At 44.2% G+C, this 18,073-nt stretch overlaps 1 protein-coding gene across 1 annotated transcript in view; it reads right to left on the bottom strand.

Moving 5' to 3' along the window:
• LOC147882189 (uncharacterized) overlaps positions 1-18,073 on the bottom strand; it is a 53,299-nt gene that overhangs the window by 17,374 nt on the left and 17,852 nt on the right. Inside the window, exon 4 of the mRNA XM_087401861.1 lies at positions 6,893-7,003. Within this exon, the coding sequence (XP_087257987.1) occupies positions 6,893-7,003 (111 nt within the window). The remainder of the gene's footprint in view (positions 1-6,892; positions 7,004-18,073) is intronic.

Raw genomic sequence — 18,073 nt, 5'->3', positions numbered from 1 at the left:
TGTCACATAGGACTAAATGTCCTACGTGGCATAAAAGGCACTAAGACACTAAGTGCCTATAACTATGCCTACAAGGCACATACCATGGCCCATAGGGCATCACTAGAACCGGGAGAAGATGGCCTACAGTTCTGTCAACCTTATGTTTTATGCCCTTATCTGCAAATTCCCTAGAATATCAAGATCTTTATACAGGGTGTCCTGTACAACTGTGTAACTTCAGAGATCCATCAACCCCACGCTGCCCATGAAAAACTCTCTAATGCAAAAATACCCACAGATTTTCTTAAGCGAACTCTTCAAGTAAATAGACAGCCACGTGTTAGCAATACATTTGCAACGGCCATTAAAAACTTAGATAAGACAAAGGAAACAAGGATTAAAGGCATGCATTCTTCAAAGGGATGAAAGCACATGCATTTATCAGTGCACCTGCATGCGTTTTTTTTAGCAGGCAGGTGAGACCAAGACAGAAAAACCATAAAAGAATGATCAGTCAAGATAAGATAGAGATGAATGATTGGTCAAGATAAGATATGATACCTTTTGATCATGTCTAACAAGTCTGGATATGGGTTAGGCGCTATCCTCTTTCTTTAAGTTCCTACCCTAGAAAATCCCCATTCAATGGCAAGGGGTCCCCTCCCTGCCATCAATAAATTCCCATTCAGTCCTGTTTCTATGTGCAGCAAACCCAACCACTCTTCACTTCAGCTGGTATTATTTCTCTTTACAAGCAAGGGGAGCTTCTCAGTAATTTGGGAACCAGTTAATATTCTTGAGGAAATCCAAGGCTTCATAGAATTTTGGATTCAATATTGAAAATGACTATTCCAACATGGAATATATGCAGAGCTGTGAATAAAGGGGACAATTGTGCTACGCAGTCTAGCCTTAACATAATTTTTCTCCAGCAACTTCATTTACAATGAAGAAAATCCAATGAAGATTGGAGTGCTTTTTTCTTTAAAAAGAGACTGCATTTAGGGACAACAAAACCTGTCCCCAGGGTCGTCCTTTTTTATAAAAGCATGGCATCCAATATAGGTTTTCTGTAGCTTGATGGTAGGGTTTACCTAGAGCAATGGTTGGTTCATGCCACGTATCTAAACGTTAGCATCTTTAGGTACGTTAGGTACTATGTGTACATTTTAGGTATGTTAGGTATTTTAGGGTTAAAAAATTTTATGCATCCTTAAATAAATGTGTGTCATACAGAGTACAGCTTATTTTTCCCACGCTGTTTAGTGAATCACAATTTACAGCTCATACTGCCACCCTTGCATGAGCACAAGGCTCTTAGCTGAGTCCTCGCTGCAGCCTGCAGCATTCACAGTTTGGACAGGTCACAGGTCACACACAGCATCCAAAGCACCTTTGACAAACTTGGAGCAACGAGCATGGAAAACTGTGCAGTGTGAATCGTGATCAGTGTGAGGTCTGGGTAGCAACTTGTGCAGCCACCAATGTAGAGCATTCTTGACCCTTGCAGCTCTCTGCTTGTATTTCCAGTTCAGTGCACACTTCAGCATATTTGCAATTCGTGGATGCAATTGGCTCTTACCTGCAGCCCACTGCCACCGCCTTCCAATCATGGACAGCAGACTGTATGTGACTCTATGATTGCTCTCTGCTTGAATACTTTGTGAATTCCCAAAATCTAAAGTCCATCAACTGATCACAGGCTTCAGAAGTGTTTGGACAAAAGAGGATACGGGCGCATTGAGTACAACAATGCCACTTGTAACTACCTTGCGCAAATGATGCAGCAATGAATGAGACACCATACCAGTACAATGCTTCTATATATGGTTCATGCATGGTTGTTTCTGATGCACTCAGCACTTGGCATTTTGACAACAATGCTTCTAAGCATCTTACTTCTTGCAAGAAGTAGTTTATTTCTCTGCATGATGCACCAAAATGGGGTACTGTGACTTAAGCCAATAATGCATTTATGCCGTGAAGGGCATTGGCAAAGTTCAGCTTGCTGCAGCATCAGGTGATCCTATCTCTCTTCAGGATGTTTTAAATGTTCCAAGAAAAAAAAAGAATCTCATATCCATTTCAGCCATTGCTAATCAGGATATAGAGGTATCTTTGACGATTACTGCTGTGCCATCTATGATTTCAGCAATGGAAATACCATTGTCATCATTGGAACATTGACCAGAGATCTACATAGACTTGATGCCTATAATAGAGAGACAGGCATTGCTATGCTTATATAGAGAATTCTATGGTGTGAAACACTCATTTGTGTCATCAGCATTTTGGGCATATGAACTATGGCAGCCTGGTTAGATTCATTAATAGAATATGGTTGTATGCCCCCAAAGATGCATGCATTGTCCTAACATGTTTGTGAGGGTTGCCCCATCTCTTTTCTTTCGCTAAAGATGGGAGTGTAAGTGTAGCCTATAAGTTGCATTTGGTTCATAGTGATATATGTGGCCCAATGCGGACACTCTTTGGTCGTTATTCATACCTTGTTATTTTCCTGGATGATTTCACCGAGCATACTTGGGTTTACCCATTGATATCCAAGTCAGATGTCTTTGCTTGCTTTAAGCACTTTCTTGCCATGGTTGAGAATGAAAGCGGACACAAAGCTTCTCATACTCCGCACTGACAGAAAGGGTAAGTATATTTCCCGTGAGTTTGCTGATTTTTAGCATCTCGCGGTATCATACATCAGTGTACTATGCCATATACACCACAGCATAGTGGTGTTGCAAAATGCAAGAATAAAACCTTGATGAAGATGGCATGGTGTATGATCGAGGGTAAGTCAATTCTGGTTGGATGGAGTTATGTGTGCCAATTATTTTTTGAACAGGTCACCCACCAAGGCATTGAAGACCACCCACACCCTATGAGGCTTGAACAGGTCGATATCTCACACACGAGAGTATTTGGATGCCTTGCATATGCGCATGTTCCGTCTCACTTACGACATAAGCTTGAGGACAAAGCTGTTAAATGCATTTTTATTGGTTATAGCTCAGAAAGAAAGGGTATCAGTTATACGAGCCCAGTACATGCAAGGTTAAGATTAGCAAAGATGTTGTCTTTCATGAAAGCTCTATCATGCCTTTGGACTGTCGAAAACAGCCAACTATTGTTGCTGATGTCTTTGATACATTGCCTTTGTTCAAGTTTATATCAAACTTTGATGAGTCCGTGGAGACTCCAACTCAGCCACAAGCAGGTGCTTTACAGCCACAAATCAGATCTGATTTCTAACCTGATTTGCCTCACATTGATAAAGCTACCACGGATCAAGCAATGACCAAAGACGGCAGAAAGCAGTCCCTAGATGGCTGTTACATACCCTAAAGGACAGCAAACAAGCCAAGTCATTGTCTAGACGCACAAGAGCTACTTCTCGTCACATACAGGGACACTTAGTGGAAGTTGCTTTAATTGCTACTATGCAATCAAGAGCCACTGTGTCATAAGGATGCCTTTGAGAGCAGATGCTATCAAATCTGAGTTAGATCCAATTCATCAAAATGGCACTTGGGAGTTGTGTGACTTGCCTAAAGGCAAACGTGCTATAGGCACAAAGTGGGTATACAAACTCAAGACGAAGGGCTGATGGTAGTGTTGGCAGCTACAAACACCGCCTTGTTGCAAAAAGGTTATGCAGACCCCATACACATTTCCAAGGTATATTCTTTGATGACATCCTTGTGTTTTCAAGGTCAGAAGAAGAGCACAAAAGACACTTGGCCATTGTGATTCAAGAATTGCGAGACAACAAACTCTACATCAATGAAAAGAAAAGTGAATTCTTTTTTGATAAAATCCACTATCTTGGTCATGTGATTTCCAAGGATGGAGTAAAGATGGATCCCGCTAAGATCAAAGCCATCCAGGAATGGCTTGAGTTGAAAACGGTGTATGAAGTACACAACTTTGTGGGCTTTTGCTCTTATTACACGAGATTTATCAGACAATTTGCTGATATTGTTGCCCCGCTTCATGATTTGACCAAGAAGTATGCATTTTAGCGGCAAAAGATAGCCTTTAACACTCTCAAGACAAAGTTGACAACAGAGCCGATTGTTATTGTTCATGACTTGCATAAGCCCTTTGATGTGGATTGTGAAGCATGTGGAGGGTGTGTTGGAGCCACTCTAGCCTCTTCATCAAGATGGTTATGTGGTGGCCTACGAAAGTCGGAGATTGTGTGACACTATACAGGTTTATGAGGAAGATCCACAAAGAAGCATAAGAGAGCTGTAGATAAGTACAGTAGATAAGTACAGAGGAGAAATGAATCTAGAAGAGGGAGATTGGGTACTTCTCAAGTATGAGAAAGCTAGGCTTAGAAAGATGAAGGGCCACGAAAAGGTGTTTCCAAAGCTTTCTACCAGGTACTATGTACCTTTTGGGATTATCGAGCTGATCAACAAAGTTGCATATTGACTAGAACTACTAAAGCGTTGAAAGATTCACAATGCCTTTCATGTGAGCCTTCTAAAGAAGACCCAAACCTTCAGAATCCATTAAGGAACAGCCACCAGAGGTGGAAGAAATGGAGGAGATCCTCCAACCCGAACAAATTGGGTACCACGCAAAGAAGAAATGGCCTAGAGGCAAGGTTACCTATTAGTACCTTATAAAAGTTCAAGATGCCAAGGAGGTGGATGATGAGTTTTGCTTAGAATGTCCCCAAGTTTTGCATGAAGGGCCCATGGAGTGAATCGTGACTTCCAGCTTTTTGGGCGCTCCTCCTTGAGAAAAACGAATTCAGCCAGCTTTTCTGGCTGAAAGCTCCAGCTTTTAGAGGCAAAGCCAAAAAACACTGATGCCCCCAGTCTATAAATTGAAGAGTTATAGAAGAACTCGAGTTGTATCAGATCCTCGCTAACAAATTTTTTATTGCATTAAAAACCTTCCACGCAGGGGCAGCACTTATTTCTGGACCCTAGTGTGGTGTACTCTAAGTTTTTTCAGTGTGTGTATTTGTTGTTGAATGAGAGTACTTTGGACTAGATTCTCTCTCTCCTTCTCTCTTGCTCACTTGCAAATCTGAATGATGTTATTCGTCACCAATGGTTTGAGTTTCCAGCCAGCCCCTTGAGCCTCATCCTCGATCGTATGAGTTTCAAGCTTTAATTCTTGAGCTAGATTGAAGTTGAGGTTAAGTTGCTGCATTTTGCTACCAATTCAAAGGCGAATTAAAGTTCCAGCAAGTTTTAAGCTTTGAGTTTGGATCCAATAGTATGAGGCTAAAGGTACATATGTTGTCCCTCTAGCACCGCCTATAGATGATAGTGTGACCATTTAACAAATGAGATTGTAGCATTGAGGGAAGAGGTATAAAAACAGAAGTCTGATTTGCTGCAAACCAACCTGACGTCAAAAAGTATGTACACCTCAACAAAGAGTCCAAATGATACCAATATCCCCCCATGGTCTTGAAAATGGATTTGAATTGGTCTACCACTACATTCTCATGCAAAAGGTGGCAATGCAGATTCCTCTAGAATTTGCATTCCCTCGATCCTACGTTGAGTAAGTGATGGTTAAATGCTTAGCTGAGGCATATTGATGGGATCAAATTCATCTATTGCAACTATTTGACCCTTACAACTGAATTTTGGAGGAGACATTAATAATTGAGCTTGTGTGATTTTAGAATGAGGAGTCGTAGAAAGAGAGCCAGGCCCTCTATGCAATTACAATGGAAGACCTGCAGGCTTTTGATATAGCAATCCAATGGGTACATTCAAAATGTCTTCAAGTGTGGTAGGGCAGGTGATGTTACAAGAAGGGAGCTAGCATCTACTTCTCAGGGATTTGGTAAGAGCTCTCTACTGCTATAGGGGTCAAGGGTTCTTGTCCCCTCAAAGAGCTATGTGCCTGCTATGCAATAGTGGCACCAGCTATGAGGATAAAATGCCGATGGAAGTCTTGACATGGCTATCCCTTCCAATGACCATAGGAATCATGTATTTTCCATCAACATACCAATCATTCCTGGTCGATTCTAGACCATGGTAAAGCTATCAAGATTTCATCAACTTTGTGGACCAACTAAACCACCTAACATTCAGCACACAGCTACTAAAGATATAAAATGGTCCAAATGTTTGGTCATATGGTCTAAAAGAAAGCATTGTCAAAGCTATCAAGATTTCATCAACTTTGTGGACCAACTAAACCCCCTAACATTCAGCACACAGCTACTAAAGATAGAAAATGGTCCAAATGTTTGGTCATATGGTCTAAAAGAAAGTATGCCGTCTCATGTTTGATGTAAGCTAAGGGTTAATCGTCAAAGTTGCCAACATGACAACTCAAACAAGAAGCAGCACGGCCAATGCAACTGCCACACGTTTGGTGCTTAGCACCTCTTGAGACTAGGAGTCCCAATTTATGATTGTCAAGGCATGGGCCAATGTTGGATGTTACTCAAGCATACTTAGGTCGGGAGAATATCGGAAGGAGTGAGCAATGAGGACACCCTATCTTTGCACAAACCCTTTAACCCTATGTCACCTGCAAGACAAAAAGTATCCAAGGTCAACCTGAAAGGGGCAAGTGTTTGAGGGGCATCCAAGAAAACTGTTGTATCATCAGCCAGCTCACTGTCTAGCAATTAATCCTTTTGCTCGATGAGGGGGTCTCATCCATCAAATTATTAATGTCTCCTCTAATGATCTTATAGCCACAATGATCATAATAAGATCTTATAGCCACAATGACCATAGACTTTGTAAGGGCAAGCCAACACTATTCTTTGGCCTTACGAGTGCCAGCACGTCGATACAAGGGGAATGGAATTATTCAGCTTTGATGATGCATCTTCTAAACCATATCCATGAGAGTTGATTATTTTGTATGGTGGAGCTAAAAAGATAACATCACGACGTCATACCTTTCTCCCTAAACAAAATTCCCCCAAACGCTGAACCTTCCAGGCATATCGGTTTCGCTTGTCAACAGCCTCATAAATAGTGACCTCCTTCATTGCATCAGAGGCTGTGAACTGACATGTAGACAGTAGATTATTAGAAAAAATCCTTAAACAGATGATCACCAAAAGATGCCAACAGACAATATGAGGAAAACGGAAAATGAAAAAAATGCACTCACTGTCATCTAGAATGAGTTTTTAAAGAAGACATGGCACCCACAATGTCTATTGGAATGGGAGATAGTAGCTTGTGGCACCCACAATGTCTATTGGAATGGGAGATAGTAGCAAGCTCTTTAAGCTTAGTGTTTAACACCCGATATTCCCAAAATAATATGTTTCAGAGAGGGGGAAAGGGAGCACATGATAAGCTTCACAAAGCCTTTCTATGATCATCGAACAGCCCACCTATAGGAAGATAAGAGACGTGCTGTATCCTTTAAAATTTTTGCAGGCAAAATGTGACCGATTTGCCGTCTAATCTCAGTGACTTTATCTTTTTCAATTTGATTTGCTGTACAGAGATTTCTTGAAAATACTTTTGCCCTGCATGTTGAATACATTCCTGTATGTACTCGCAAAATTGATTCGTCTTTATTGACTCACAAGCCCCAACTAGAGAACAAAACAAATAGAAGACTAAGGTTTTTGCTGCTTCTATACAGTTCAAAAGGCAATTCGTTCCAATTTCCAACCCATGGCAGCAAATAATGTTACACAGAGAATGTCCTGAAGAACACACACATAATTGCGAACCTCAAAAGAAAGTGGTGCTTACCATGTAAAGCAATCCGAAAACAAGAGCAAATAAGATGCAAGCTAAATCTAATACAACTTATTTTTCAAAGTGTAGGCCATCTTCTGGTGGTTCTAGTGATGCCCTATAGGCCATGGTATGTGCCTTGTAGGCATAAGTGTAGGCACTTGTAGTGTTAGTGCCTTTTAGGCCACATAGGACACTTAGTCCTATGTGACACCTAGGACACTTAGTCCTAGGTCTAGGTACAAGTACTTTGTACTTGTATGTTTTTGATTATCTAAAATTTGACGTGACGGCTGTTCTACTACGACTCTTTGCTACCTGCACTCTCTCTCTCTTCTATCCGATCCTACAGTGGTATTAGAGCAAGTATTGCTCTTGTCTTCCAGCTCTCCTCAGCCCCCCGAGTCCTCCATTGCTCATTGGGAGTCTGTTGCTCTGCTGGTCGTCACATCTCCAGCCTGTTCGAGGATCTTCAACTGCTGTCTAAGGCTTCTAAAGCCATTTTTGTCGCCATAATCTACCTTATTGCTGCTTTCCAGCAGAGGCGACTACTTCTAGGCCCTGCTGCACCTTTTTCGAGGTCTCCTTCAGCACCCGTGGCCATCATTCGCCATTTTTCTTGTGCTACAGATCCAAGCGACCAACTTCCGCAACCTCATATAGATCTCAGATCTACCTACACCACCGTATAGCCTGCACACCAGACATCCGTACTGTGACGTACGGATATTTGCGTCGCCATACACTGTGTTCCGTACTGTCACGTACGGATACCTGCATCGCCGTACACTTGCATTCCGTACACTGCGTCGTACTTGATCCATACATCGCGCATATTCCGTACCTGTGCTGACGTACGTCGTACCGTACACTGCGTCGTACCTGATCCGTACATCGCGCATATTCCGTACCTGTGCTCCCACATACTTGCATCGTACACCGTACTTACGTACCATACAGTCAACTTCTTGTGCAATTTGGGGCTTTTGCAGGACATTGGCAAAATTTGGGGCTTTCAGTTCTTTTCACCTCCTTTGGTTGCAATCTCTTGCACAAATATTGGAGTTTTGGGATTTGGTCTACAATTTCTTGTTTAGATTGCAGTACATTAGGTCAGATTGCAGGATATTAAGTTACAATTGCAGGACATTGAGTCAGATTTGCATACATTGGGTCACATTGGCAAAAATCTCAGCAAAATTTGGGGCTTTTCTGCATTTGCCCTCTTTTTGGCCTATTTGCCCTCAATAAATTTGGGGCTTTTGCCAAATTTGTTGTTTTTTGCAGTGAACATTGCCTGTCACAGTCACATTTGGGTCAGATCTGCATTTGCCCTTTGATTTGGGTCTGAAATTTGCAGATGTTTGCTGTCATTTTTGGGACAGACAGCTTTTTGCAGTGATAGCCTTGAGGCTTTTGGGTTTTCAGGTCTTTTTCAGGGTATCACATTTGCTATGGCTGGGAACAATCAAGATTTATTTGGAGTTCTTCGTGAAGATGATAAGTTGGATGGCACTAACTATCCGATGTGGTCTTATCTCATGAAACATATTCTTGTTGCAAAGCATTTGTGGAATATTGTTTCTGGGGCCAACCAATGCTACAGTGGTTGCCCCTACTGCTGGTCCTTCTGCAGGGGGTACTCCTCCTGATGCCTCTTCCTCTAGCACTCCTGCTGCTGCTCTTCCAACTCAAGAACAGTCAAGATGGGATGCAAGAGATGCAAATGCACATTCATGCATTGCTTTATCATGCAAGAGAATCATTATTCCACACATCCGGTCTTGCAGGACAGCAAAGGATGCTTGGGATAAATTGGCTTCTCTCTATCAGATTCACAATAAAGCTCATGTTGCATATTTAAGAAGGCAATTACAGGAAGTTAATATGAATGAAGGTGAGTCAATGGATGCATACTTGACAAAGGTCAAGGACCTCATGGAACAGCTTGCCAACATTGATGAGGTGGTGCCAAATTCACAGCTTGTCAGTACCACATTGAATGGACTGCCAGATACATATCAAGGGTTTGCTACAACCCTTCCATTAGTGGCCATGGGTAATCCAAACCACTATTCTTTTGATCAGCTAGTTACTTTGCTTTTGCAGGAAGAGCAAAGTAGAGCTAACAGACAAGCCATTATTCCTAAGCATGCATTTGCTTCACAGCAGACAGGAAGAGGCAAGGCTTCCAAGCCTATGGGCAAGCCAAAATCTGCGCATAGCAGCTGCAATTCCTTCCATGCATCTAAAAATACAGCAGATAAGGCAAAGAAGAAAAGATGCAACTATTGTCGCAAGCCTGGACATGACATTTCAGAATGCAAGAAGCGCATTGCTTCGGAGAAAAAGAAAGCAGGATTGACAGTTAATGCCTCACATGCTATTGAATCCCATGAGCCAGCAAATGCTTCACATGCACATGCTCTTCAGGATGATTGGGCATGGGCTGTCCATTGCTCATTTGATCCCTCCAAAGCTGATGCACTCTTTACTGCTAATGATGCTCAGTCCTGCTACTTTGATAGTGGTGCTTCCAAGCATGTCACAACTTGCAGATAGTTGTTTCATTCTCTAGCTGATGCACCTCGAGGGGGGACTGTTACATGTGCTAAGAATGCTTCATATGCTATAAAAGGAGTTGGAGATGTGCAGCTCACATCCATTTCCAGCCATCCTGTCACTCTGACAAATGTTCTTTTTGTGCCTGGCATTGAAGTCAACTTGATTTCAATTTCAGCAATTGCTACTTCAGGTTTCAGAGTAGTTTTTGATGGCTACAGATGTCTAGTTTATGATCTTCGTGATGACAATGCCATAGTTCTCACTGGCACTTTACAAAAAGGGCTTTATCACCTTGATCATCATCCAGCTGCACTTTCTATTGAAGCATTGGCTATTTCAGATTCACAACTTGCTGAAACTCATCTTTGGCATGAGAGAATGGGCCATCTCAATTATAGAGCTCTTGCAAAGCTACATTCACAGCAGATGGCAAATGATGTACCTCAGACTCACACAGTTTCCAAACATGTGTGTGAGGGTTGTCTTTTGGGTAAGATGCATCGACTTCCTTTTCAAAAGAATTGTCCAAAACTCTCACAAAGGAAATTGCAGCTAGTACACACTGATGTCTGTGGCCCAATGAGGACAAATGCCATTGGGTGGTATAAGTATTTCATGACTCTCATTGATGATTTCACAAGATATTGCTGGGTATATCCTTTAACTAGAGAAGCGATGCTTCCAGGCACATTTCGAGGACCCCCCGACTAAGGGTTGGCTCTTTGACATGCTGGTGAGACCGACGACTCTCATGTCTGCAACACCTTTCTGGGGGAGTGTGATTTCAGCGACTGAGTGGAAGAGATTTGAGAGACTACAGGTGACCATGGGATCTAGGATGATTCGGAGTAAACCCTCAGTCCCTCATCAGATTATACAAGCAGAGTTCGCCATGACCCCTCTCCAGGTTGATGTCATCTTCCAGACAGTGACGTTCCTCCACAGAGTTTGGGCCTTACCCCAAAGGAAACTACCGAGGTTAGCACTAGGGTCCTCCAGGTGACTAGCGGCGAGTGGTGTTGATATGGCATGGTACGCACGGATATCGATGTGGTTTGGTAGTCATGGCATTCAGATGGACAAACTTCCCCCCTTTCAGTGTAGTCTAGACGCAACACCCGAGATGTGATCCCACGAGATGAGATCAACCATATCATACGGTTGGACCTCCTCTAACTCCATAAATCTAGGGCTTGGGAGGAGCTCTCCACCAAGGTCCAGTTCTACCATGATTACTTCCTGAGGATCTCAGAGCACGGTCTTGTCATCAGACCTCAGTATCTCGAGGACAGGAGAGTTTCACATGCATCGAGGATCACCATTGGTCAGTTACGAGTCTCATCACATCAGCTGCGGATTGAGGCAGGGAGAGTTGCAGGCATACCCAAAGAGCAGAGGACTTGCACACTATGCCAGATAGGGGAGATCAAGACGTAGGAGTGTTTTCTATGTGTCTACCCAGTCTGCTATGAGATCCGAGTATGATATCACTGCCTCTTTCAGGAGGGACATGGCTTTGGTCCACTCACACGACTGATACATTTTCACGATTAGGTCTGTGTTGGGCTCTACCTGCTTGAGCTGCACCGACGGAGAGACACACTGATGTGACAGGCCAGAGAGCAGCATGGATTGATGCCACATGTCACCGTTGACAGATCACAGACTTTTGTTATAGACTTCTATGCCTCTGAGTCAGCTGCCAGTGTGGTGTTGGAGATAAGTGCACACTAAGTGTACTATTTCCTAGTCTACATCTGTCTAAGTCTAAGTCTAGTCTTTATTCTTGAGTGTGTGCCATGTGGCACTTCTACAATTATCCCATAAGCACTCTTGCTTTATGTCTTGTACTTTGGCCCATATATTCAATGGGTCACATCGTTGTAATCTATCAGTCTAGCTTGTGTCTTGTCTACACTCTTCTCAAGGTATTTCTTGTCTTTCAGTCTTGTCATTTCATTTCCAGTTTCTAGTTCTAGTTCTTTTTCCATATTCCAACATGGTATAAGAGCTAGGTTGATCCCTCGTCTCTCCCCTCAGTATTCCTCTTCTCAGATCTCTCCCCCGCTGCAGATCTGCCCCTCTTCTCAGATTTCTCCCTCTTCACATTTCTCCCTCTTTCTGTCCCGCCATTGCGCTCCAGATCTGCACTCCCTCTTCATATTTTCCCCTCTTTCTGCCCCGCCATTGCGCTCCAGATCTGAGCGCCAGATCTGTGTGTATTCCAGATCTGTGTGTATCCCGCTTCAGATCTGCGCCAGATCTGCGCTCCAGATCTGCGCAGTTCAGCCACAGATCTGAGCGTCAGATCTGCGCAGTCCTGCTGTCACTCACCTGCTGTCACGCCAGATCTGCACAGTCCTGCACCCGTACCTGCTATCCGTACGTCGTCCGCTGTCCGTACGCCGCCCATATTTCGTACGACGTCCGTATTCCGCCGCCCGTACTCTGTACTCTGCTGTCCGTACAGTCCGTATGACTACGGAATCTGTACCTGCACAGGCCGACTTCTCCAACTCCATCTGTTCGACCTCCTCGACTGCGCTCTTTTTACACTTCTACTTCTGCCCGGGATTAAGGTACTGAGCTTTTGCCTCTTTCAGTTTGCTGAACAGTCTCTCCTTTTTTTGCTGGTTCCTCCTGCTTCGATGGGCTGTCATATGCTATGGCCCTAACAAAGTGGTGAGAGAACCGGCTTCTGGGATCTCTTCCTCTCATTTATTTCTGCAATATTGTAAGGGAATAGACACTGCCCTTGCATCCTAGCAAGAGGTAAGACCTTCCCACATGGCATCTTCCTCTCAGTCTCTCATATCTATCGACAAATTCAATGGGTCCAACTTTCATACTTGGCAAATCAAAATCAAGTGCCATCTTATGAAAGAAGGTCTTTGGGACATTGTTCACCGTGTTGCTCCCGAAGGTCCATCTGAGGAAGTTGTTACTGCCAAGAACGACAAAGCCTATGCTATCATATTGCTCGGCCTTGGAGATGATTACATTCATCACATCTCCGACATACAGTCTGCTCCTCAAGCATGGATCACTTTGGATACCCTTTTTGAAGCCCGATCTAAAAACTCTAAGATTGCACTTATGATCTCATTCTTTGATCTACATATGCAGGAAGGAGCTACTATAGCCTCTCATGTCAATTATCTTCGCAGTCTTATGGTTCAGCTTGCGTCAGTCAAGTCTCCCATCTCCGAAGATATTGCTATTGCTGTGCTTCTCAAAAGCTTACCTGACTCCTATGCTACTCTTGTCACTACCTTCAAGTATCATAATAATCCTTCTCTTGAGGGTATCATCAATGCTCTCCAAGAGGAAGAAAGAACTCAACAACGAAAGGTAACTGACACTGCATTTTTAGCAAAGAAAGGAAGTTCTAAGGTAAGAAAGCCTTGCACCCATTGTGGCAAAACTAATCATGTGGAGAAGGACTGTTTCAAGGCTCATCCATGCACCATTTGTGGCCGTGATAATCACCGGGAGAGGGACTGCTACTCCAAAACCTCTACATCAGCTCCTGCATCTACCTCAGCCCATGTTGCTGCAACATTTCCATCAGCTGATCCTGCTGTTCCTTCCTCACATGATGAGAAATGGGCTTTCTGATTACTTCTATGTCTTGTCTACCACCTTGACCACCGATGATGTAGGTCAAGGGGTTCTAGTGTCTTGGTCTTTCTGTTTGTCTACAGTCAGTCTTCTGTCTATCTAGTCTTGTCTGTCTGTCTATTTGTCTATCAATCTGACTGTGTTTTAGATCCATCTTGTCCCTACCCTTGTGGACCCATATGAGGATATCACTTGAGGAGGGGTGTCTCAGGATCTTTTGTCTGTCATGTTTTCTATCTTGTCTCTTAGCCTATCAGTCTTTATGTCTGTCTTCTAGTCTTGTCTGTCTGTCTTGCTCCTAGTGTCCACTTAAGGAGGGTGTTGGAGATAAGTGCACACTAAGTGTACTATTTCCTAGTCTACATCTGTCTAAGTCTAAGTCTAAGTCTAAGTCTAGTCTTTATGTCTTGAGTGTGTGCCATGTGGCACTTCTACAATTATCCCATAAGCACTCTTGCTTTATGTCTTGTACTTTGGCCCATATATTCAATGGGTCACATCGTTGTAATCTATCAGTCTAGCTTGTGTCTTGTCTACACTCTTCTCAAGGTATTTCTTGTCTTTCAGTCTTGTCATTTCATTTCCAATTTCTAGTTCTAGTTCTTTTTCCATATTCCAACATGTGGCTGAGGGAGAGGAGCTTGACGAGATAAGAGCATCATGATCAGCAGTAGGAGTGTCCACCACGATGAGGCCAGACAAGGGACACACTCCACGTGTGACACGGAGAGAGACTAGAGCATGCACAATCGAGGTCCCTGGTCGATCTCATCCCTTCTCAGAGGCGACTGCCAGAGACGAGGCATCACCCTTGACGTAGCCCACTGGATCCAAAGGTCGAGGAGACCACGCCCTCCCCCACATCGCGAGACAGCTCAACAGACACAAATACGAGAGCTTCTCACATCTCATCAGAATGCCACCATGTTACCTGGATATGTGGAACCTGAGCATGTACTAGGAGTGCTAGCCCTGAGCACCTGACACTCTTCTGTTACTCTGCTACTCTAGTATTATGTTCACTAGTTTAGCATGTTAGCACTTTAGCTTTAGCTTTCAGTTTTCAGCAAGGGTCTTAGTGAACCTTTTAATTCAGCCCTCAGTGGCTTGTATGAGGTACCTTTTGGATTCGCACTTTGACTCATAGGCCCGCGAGGCCTTTTGCAGACAGTGATATAAATCTCTCTCTCTCTCTCTCTCTCTCTCTCTCTCTCTCTCTCTCTCTCTGAGATGGTGGCAATGTATACATAGAAGGAAGGACGCTTGTTGGGGGAAGTACTACCACCTTGAGAATGATTGCAAGCACACCGACACTAGGAACTGGAAAATTCGAAATGTATTGTTTGATGCATATGTAGTGCAGAATTATATGGAGTGGAAGTATGGGGAGGCAGCATTTCAGCCTCTACATGGAATGATATTGAGAAAATGCAAAAAGCTTTCTTAAGGAGACACCTTGGTGTCAAACCCACTACTCCATACTCAATACTTCTGTTGGAAACGGGAAGGAGACCAATTGAATTTCATGCATTGATCAGAGTTATGCAATACCTAATAGAGGTGCAGCAAATGCAACCTGATAGGCTGCCTCATAAAGCATGGAATGCCAGCACAAAGCTTCAAAAGAACTACAAAAGTAAGGTCATCTGCACAGGATGGGCAACCGACATAAGAAAATGGTTCAGCAGATGGAAAGTGGAAGCATATTTGGCCATGCCGCCTGAAAAGGTCAACATGCAAGAGTTTCAACTGTCTTTACTGAGCACTTTGCAGAATCACTGGTTGACAAGTGAAAAGAGGGTAAAGCTGGAATACTACCAAGACAACATAAATCCCACATGTTGGTCTACATACATGTCCATAGAGACTCATGCTCAGTCTTATATTAGCACACCTATCCCCCTTCTATATCACATAAACATCGCCAGGTTCCGTACCAGATCTCACACATTTGCCATTGAGCAAGGAGCTTGGATACACCAGCCCAGACATGCTAGAGTCTGTACCCTTAGTGACATGCAGACAGTTGAGACGGAGGCACATGTAGCTCTACAGTGCCCCCGATATGCACATATCAGGGAGGACTACCAGCAGATACTGGGGGACTCTGCTCAGTTGACATCAGTTCTCTTCACTGCCTCTCCGGCAGCATTGGGATCTTTTGTCACTCATCTTTTTACCTGTCGTCAGGAACTCATAGACTCCTGACCCCTCTCCTTGAGGAGACTCTTTTTACATTGTATCGAGACGGGTCCCATGGGTCATTTTTTGGCCCCCCAAGGACGCTAATAAATTCTACTTCTACTTCTCTCTCTCATCGGGACAATCTCCATCGAGAGATGAGACTCACATGCCAAGTTCCTAAGGGTTCGGATCAGATGACCTCCCAGTCAGGACCTTTTTGTTGCAATCTGTTTACCCCCCCCCCCCCCCCGCGAGACCTCACATTTCACCAGGAATTTACGAGAGGCCTGAGACCTCTCCATACGTAGCCCTACTCTCACATCACAAATTTCTCGAGCCGCAAGAAGTTCTCCTTGATGGAAACTTCTACGCAAGGACAAGTACGCGCCAGGTATCACTTCTAGATTTTCGTGATGATTCTATCCTGTTACCAAAGATTGATATAGATGAGACTGGGATATCTCAAGTCTCCCACGACAAACGGGCCCCAATTACATCTTATGGGCATGCACTACTCAACATGGGTAGGATACATGAGCTTATCATATTCAATGGCCTTGGTTTCCCCACTGGGGAGGGTCCAATTTAGTTGACTACCTCATGGGATCTCTTGCCTTCACCTCACACGTCAATGATTTCTTTGTCTCACCACCACCACCAAGAGCAGATCACACTTATTTGTTTTTTAGTATCTCCACTCCACTACCCACATCACACACTACGCCATCACTTGCACACACTACCTACAATAACATACACTTGTACCACACACTCAAGCCCGCGTGCTCTTCTTACCTAGTCGACCTACTAAGAGACATACATCACATCCCCCACTCTTAGAGGACCGAGCTGCCTTGATCATACGGTCTTTCCATGAGGCTGCCCTACACACCACTCCATCCACGTGCCCCACCTCTCGGATGATACCTTGCAATAGCTGGTACGACGATGAGTGTAAGGCTTTACGCTGACAACTCAGACTCGAAACCAAGCATCATCTTCCGACAGAGGTAGAGAGGGTACGTGAGTAACGCCATCTGCTTCGCCGTTGGAAGAAGCATGCCTTTGTCCATCGAAATGAAGAGGAGTTACTAAACACTTTGTTCAATAACAACTCTAAAGACTTCTAGCGCAGGTTCCTCGAACAGATAGCCCCATCCCCTCTCACAGACACCAAAACCTGGCACTCCTACACACGCACGTTATACGATGTACCTGACCAATCAGCACCTGACCTCTCACATGTACCTCGCCCCCCTTCATGCACACTCTTCATAGCCGGTGGTGTCAAACACGCAATTTGAAAGCTTCAAATGCCGAGTGAAAGATCATTAGGACCTATGCATTGATTTCATTGCCAATGGGATTAATACCCTGGCCCCGATCCTAGGAAAGCTCTTCAATGAAGCAGTGTGCACTGGCTTTCCGCACACTTGGACCCTTGACACCATCACACCAAGATGCCCCTAGATGGCGCCTTTGGCTGTGGGAGGGTAGACCGCTGAGGGAGGTGCGGTGGGATCCGCGAGAGTGGTTATGGCCTTCCAGGGGCGGCCTAGCCAAGCAGGTGGATGAGGTGCCCTTCTTTTTCTACACCACACAGATTGGCAAGAGGCTTCAGATGGACTCATCGAGGTGGAACCCCCTCGAGGGAGAGGCATTGGGTGACCCAGAGAGTGCCCCGGGATGTTCGCTCCAGGTTTTGGATGCAGTTGTGGTCCAGTTTGCGGCCGAGGAAGATATCCTACTTCTTCTGGCTAGCCGCCCACAGAGGCTTGCCCATCGGACCGTGGCTGTAGCAGATGCGAGAGGAGGGGCAGTGCCAGTGTTGCTCCGATGGTGTCCTAGAGACTATCCTGCATTGCTTGTGGAGTTGTCATAGCGCAGCGAGGATTTGGATGGGAGCCCTCAGGATCATGACACGTATGCAGAGTCTTCAGAGAGACTACACCTAGGGGATGGTGGCCTGGTTGACAAAGGGAGGACACGCATTTCAAATTGATGAGATC

Source organism: Dipteris shenzhenensis, chromosome 30, assembly GCF_047967505.1.
Source record: "Dipteris shenzhenensis isolate YYH24624 ecotype China chromosome 30, Dip_SZ_1.0, whole genome shotgun sequence".
NCBI classification, from domain to species: domain Eukaryota; kingdom Viridiplantae; phylum Streptophyta; class Polypodiopsida; order Gleicheniales; family Dipteridaceae; genus Dipteris; species Dipteris shenzhenensis.
Note: the sequence above shows the minus strand (reverse complement) of the source record. Positions and strands in the feature narration are given on the sequence as shown.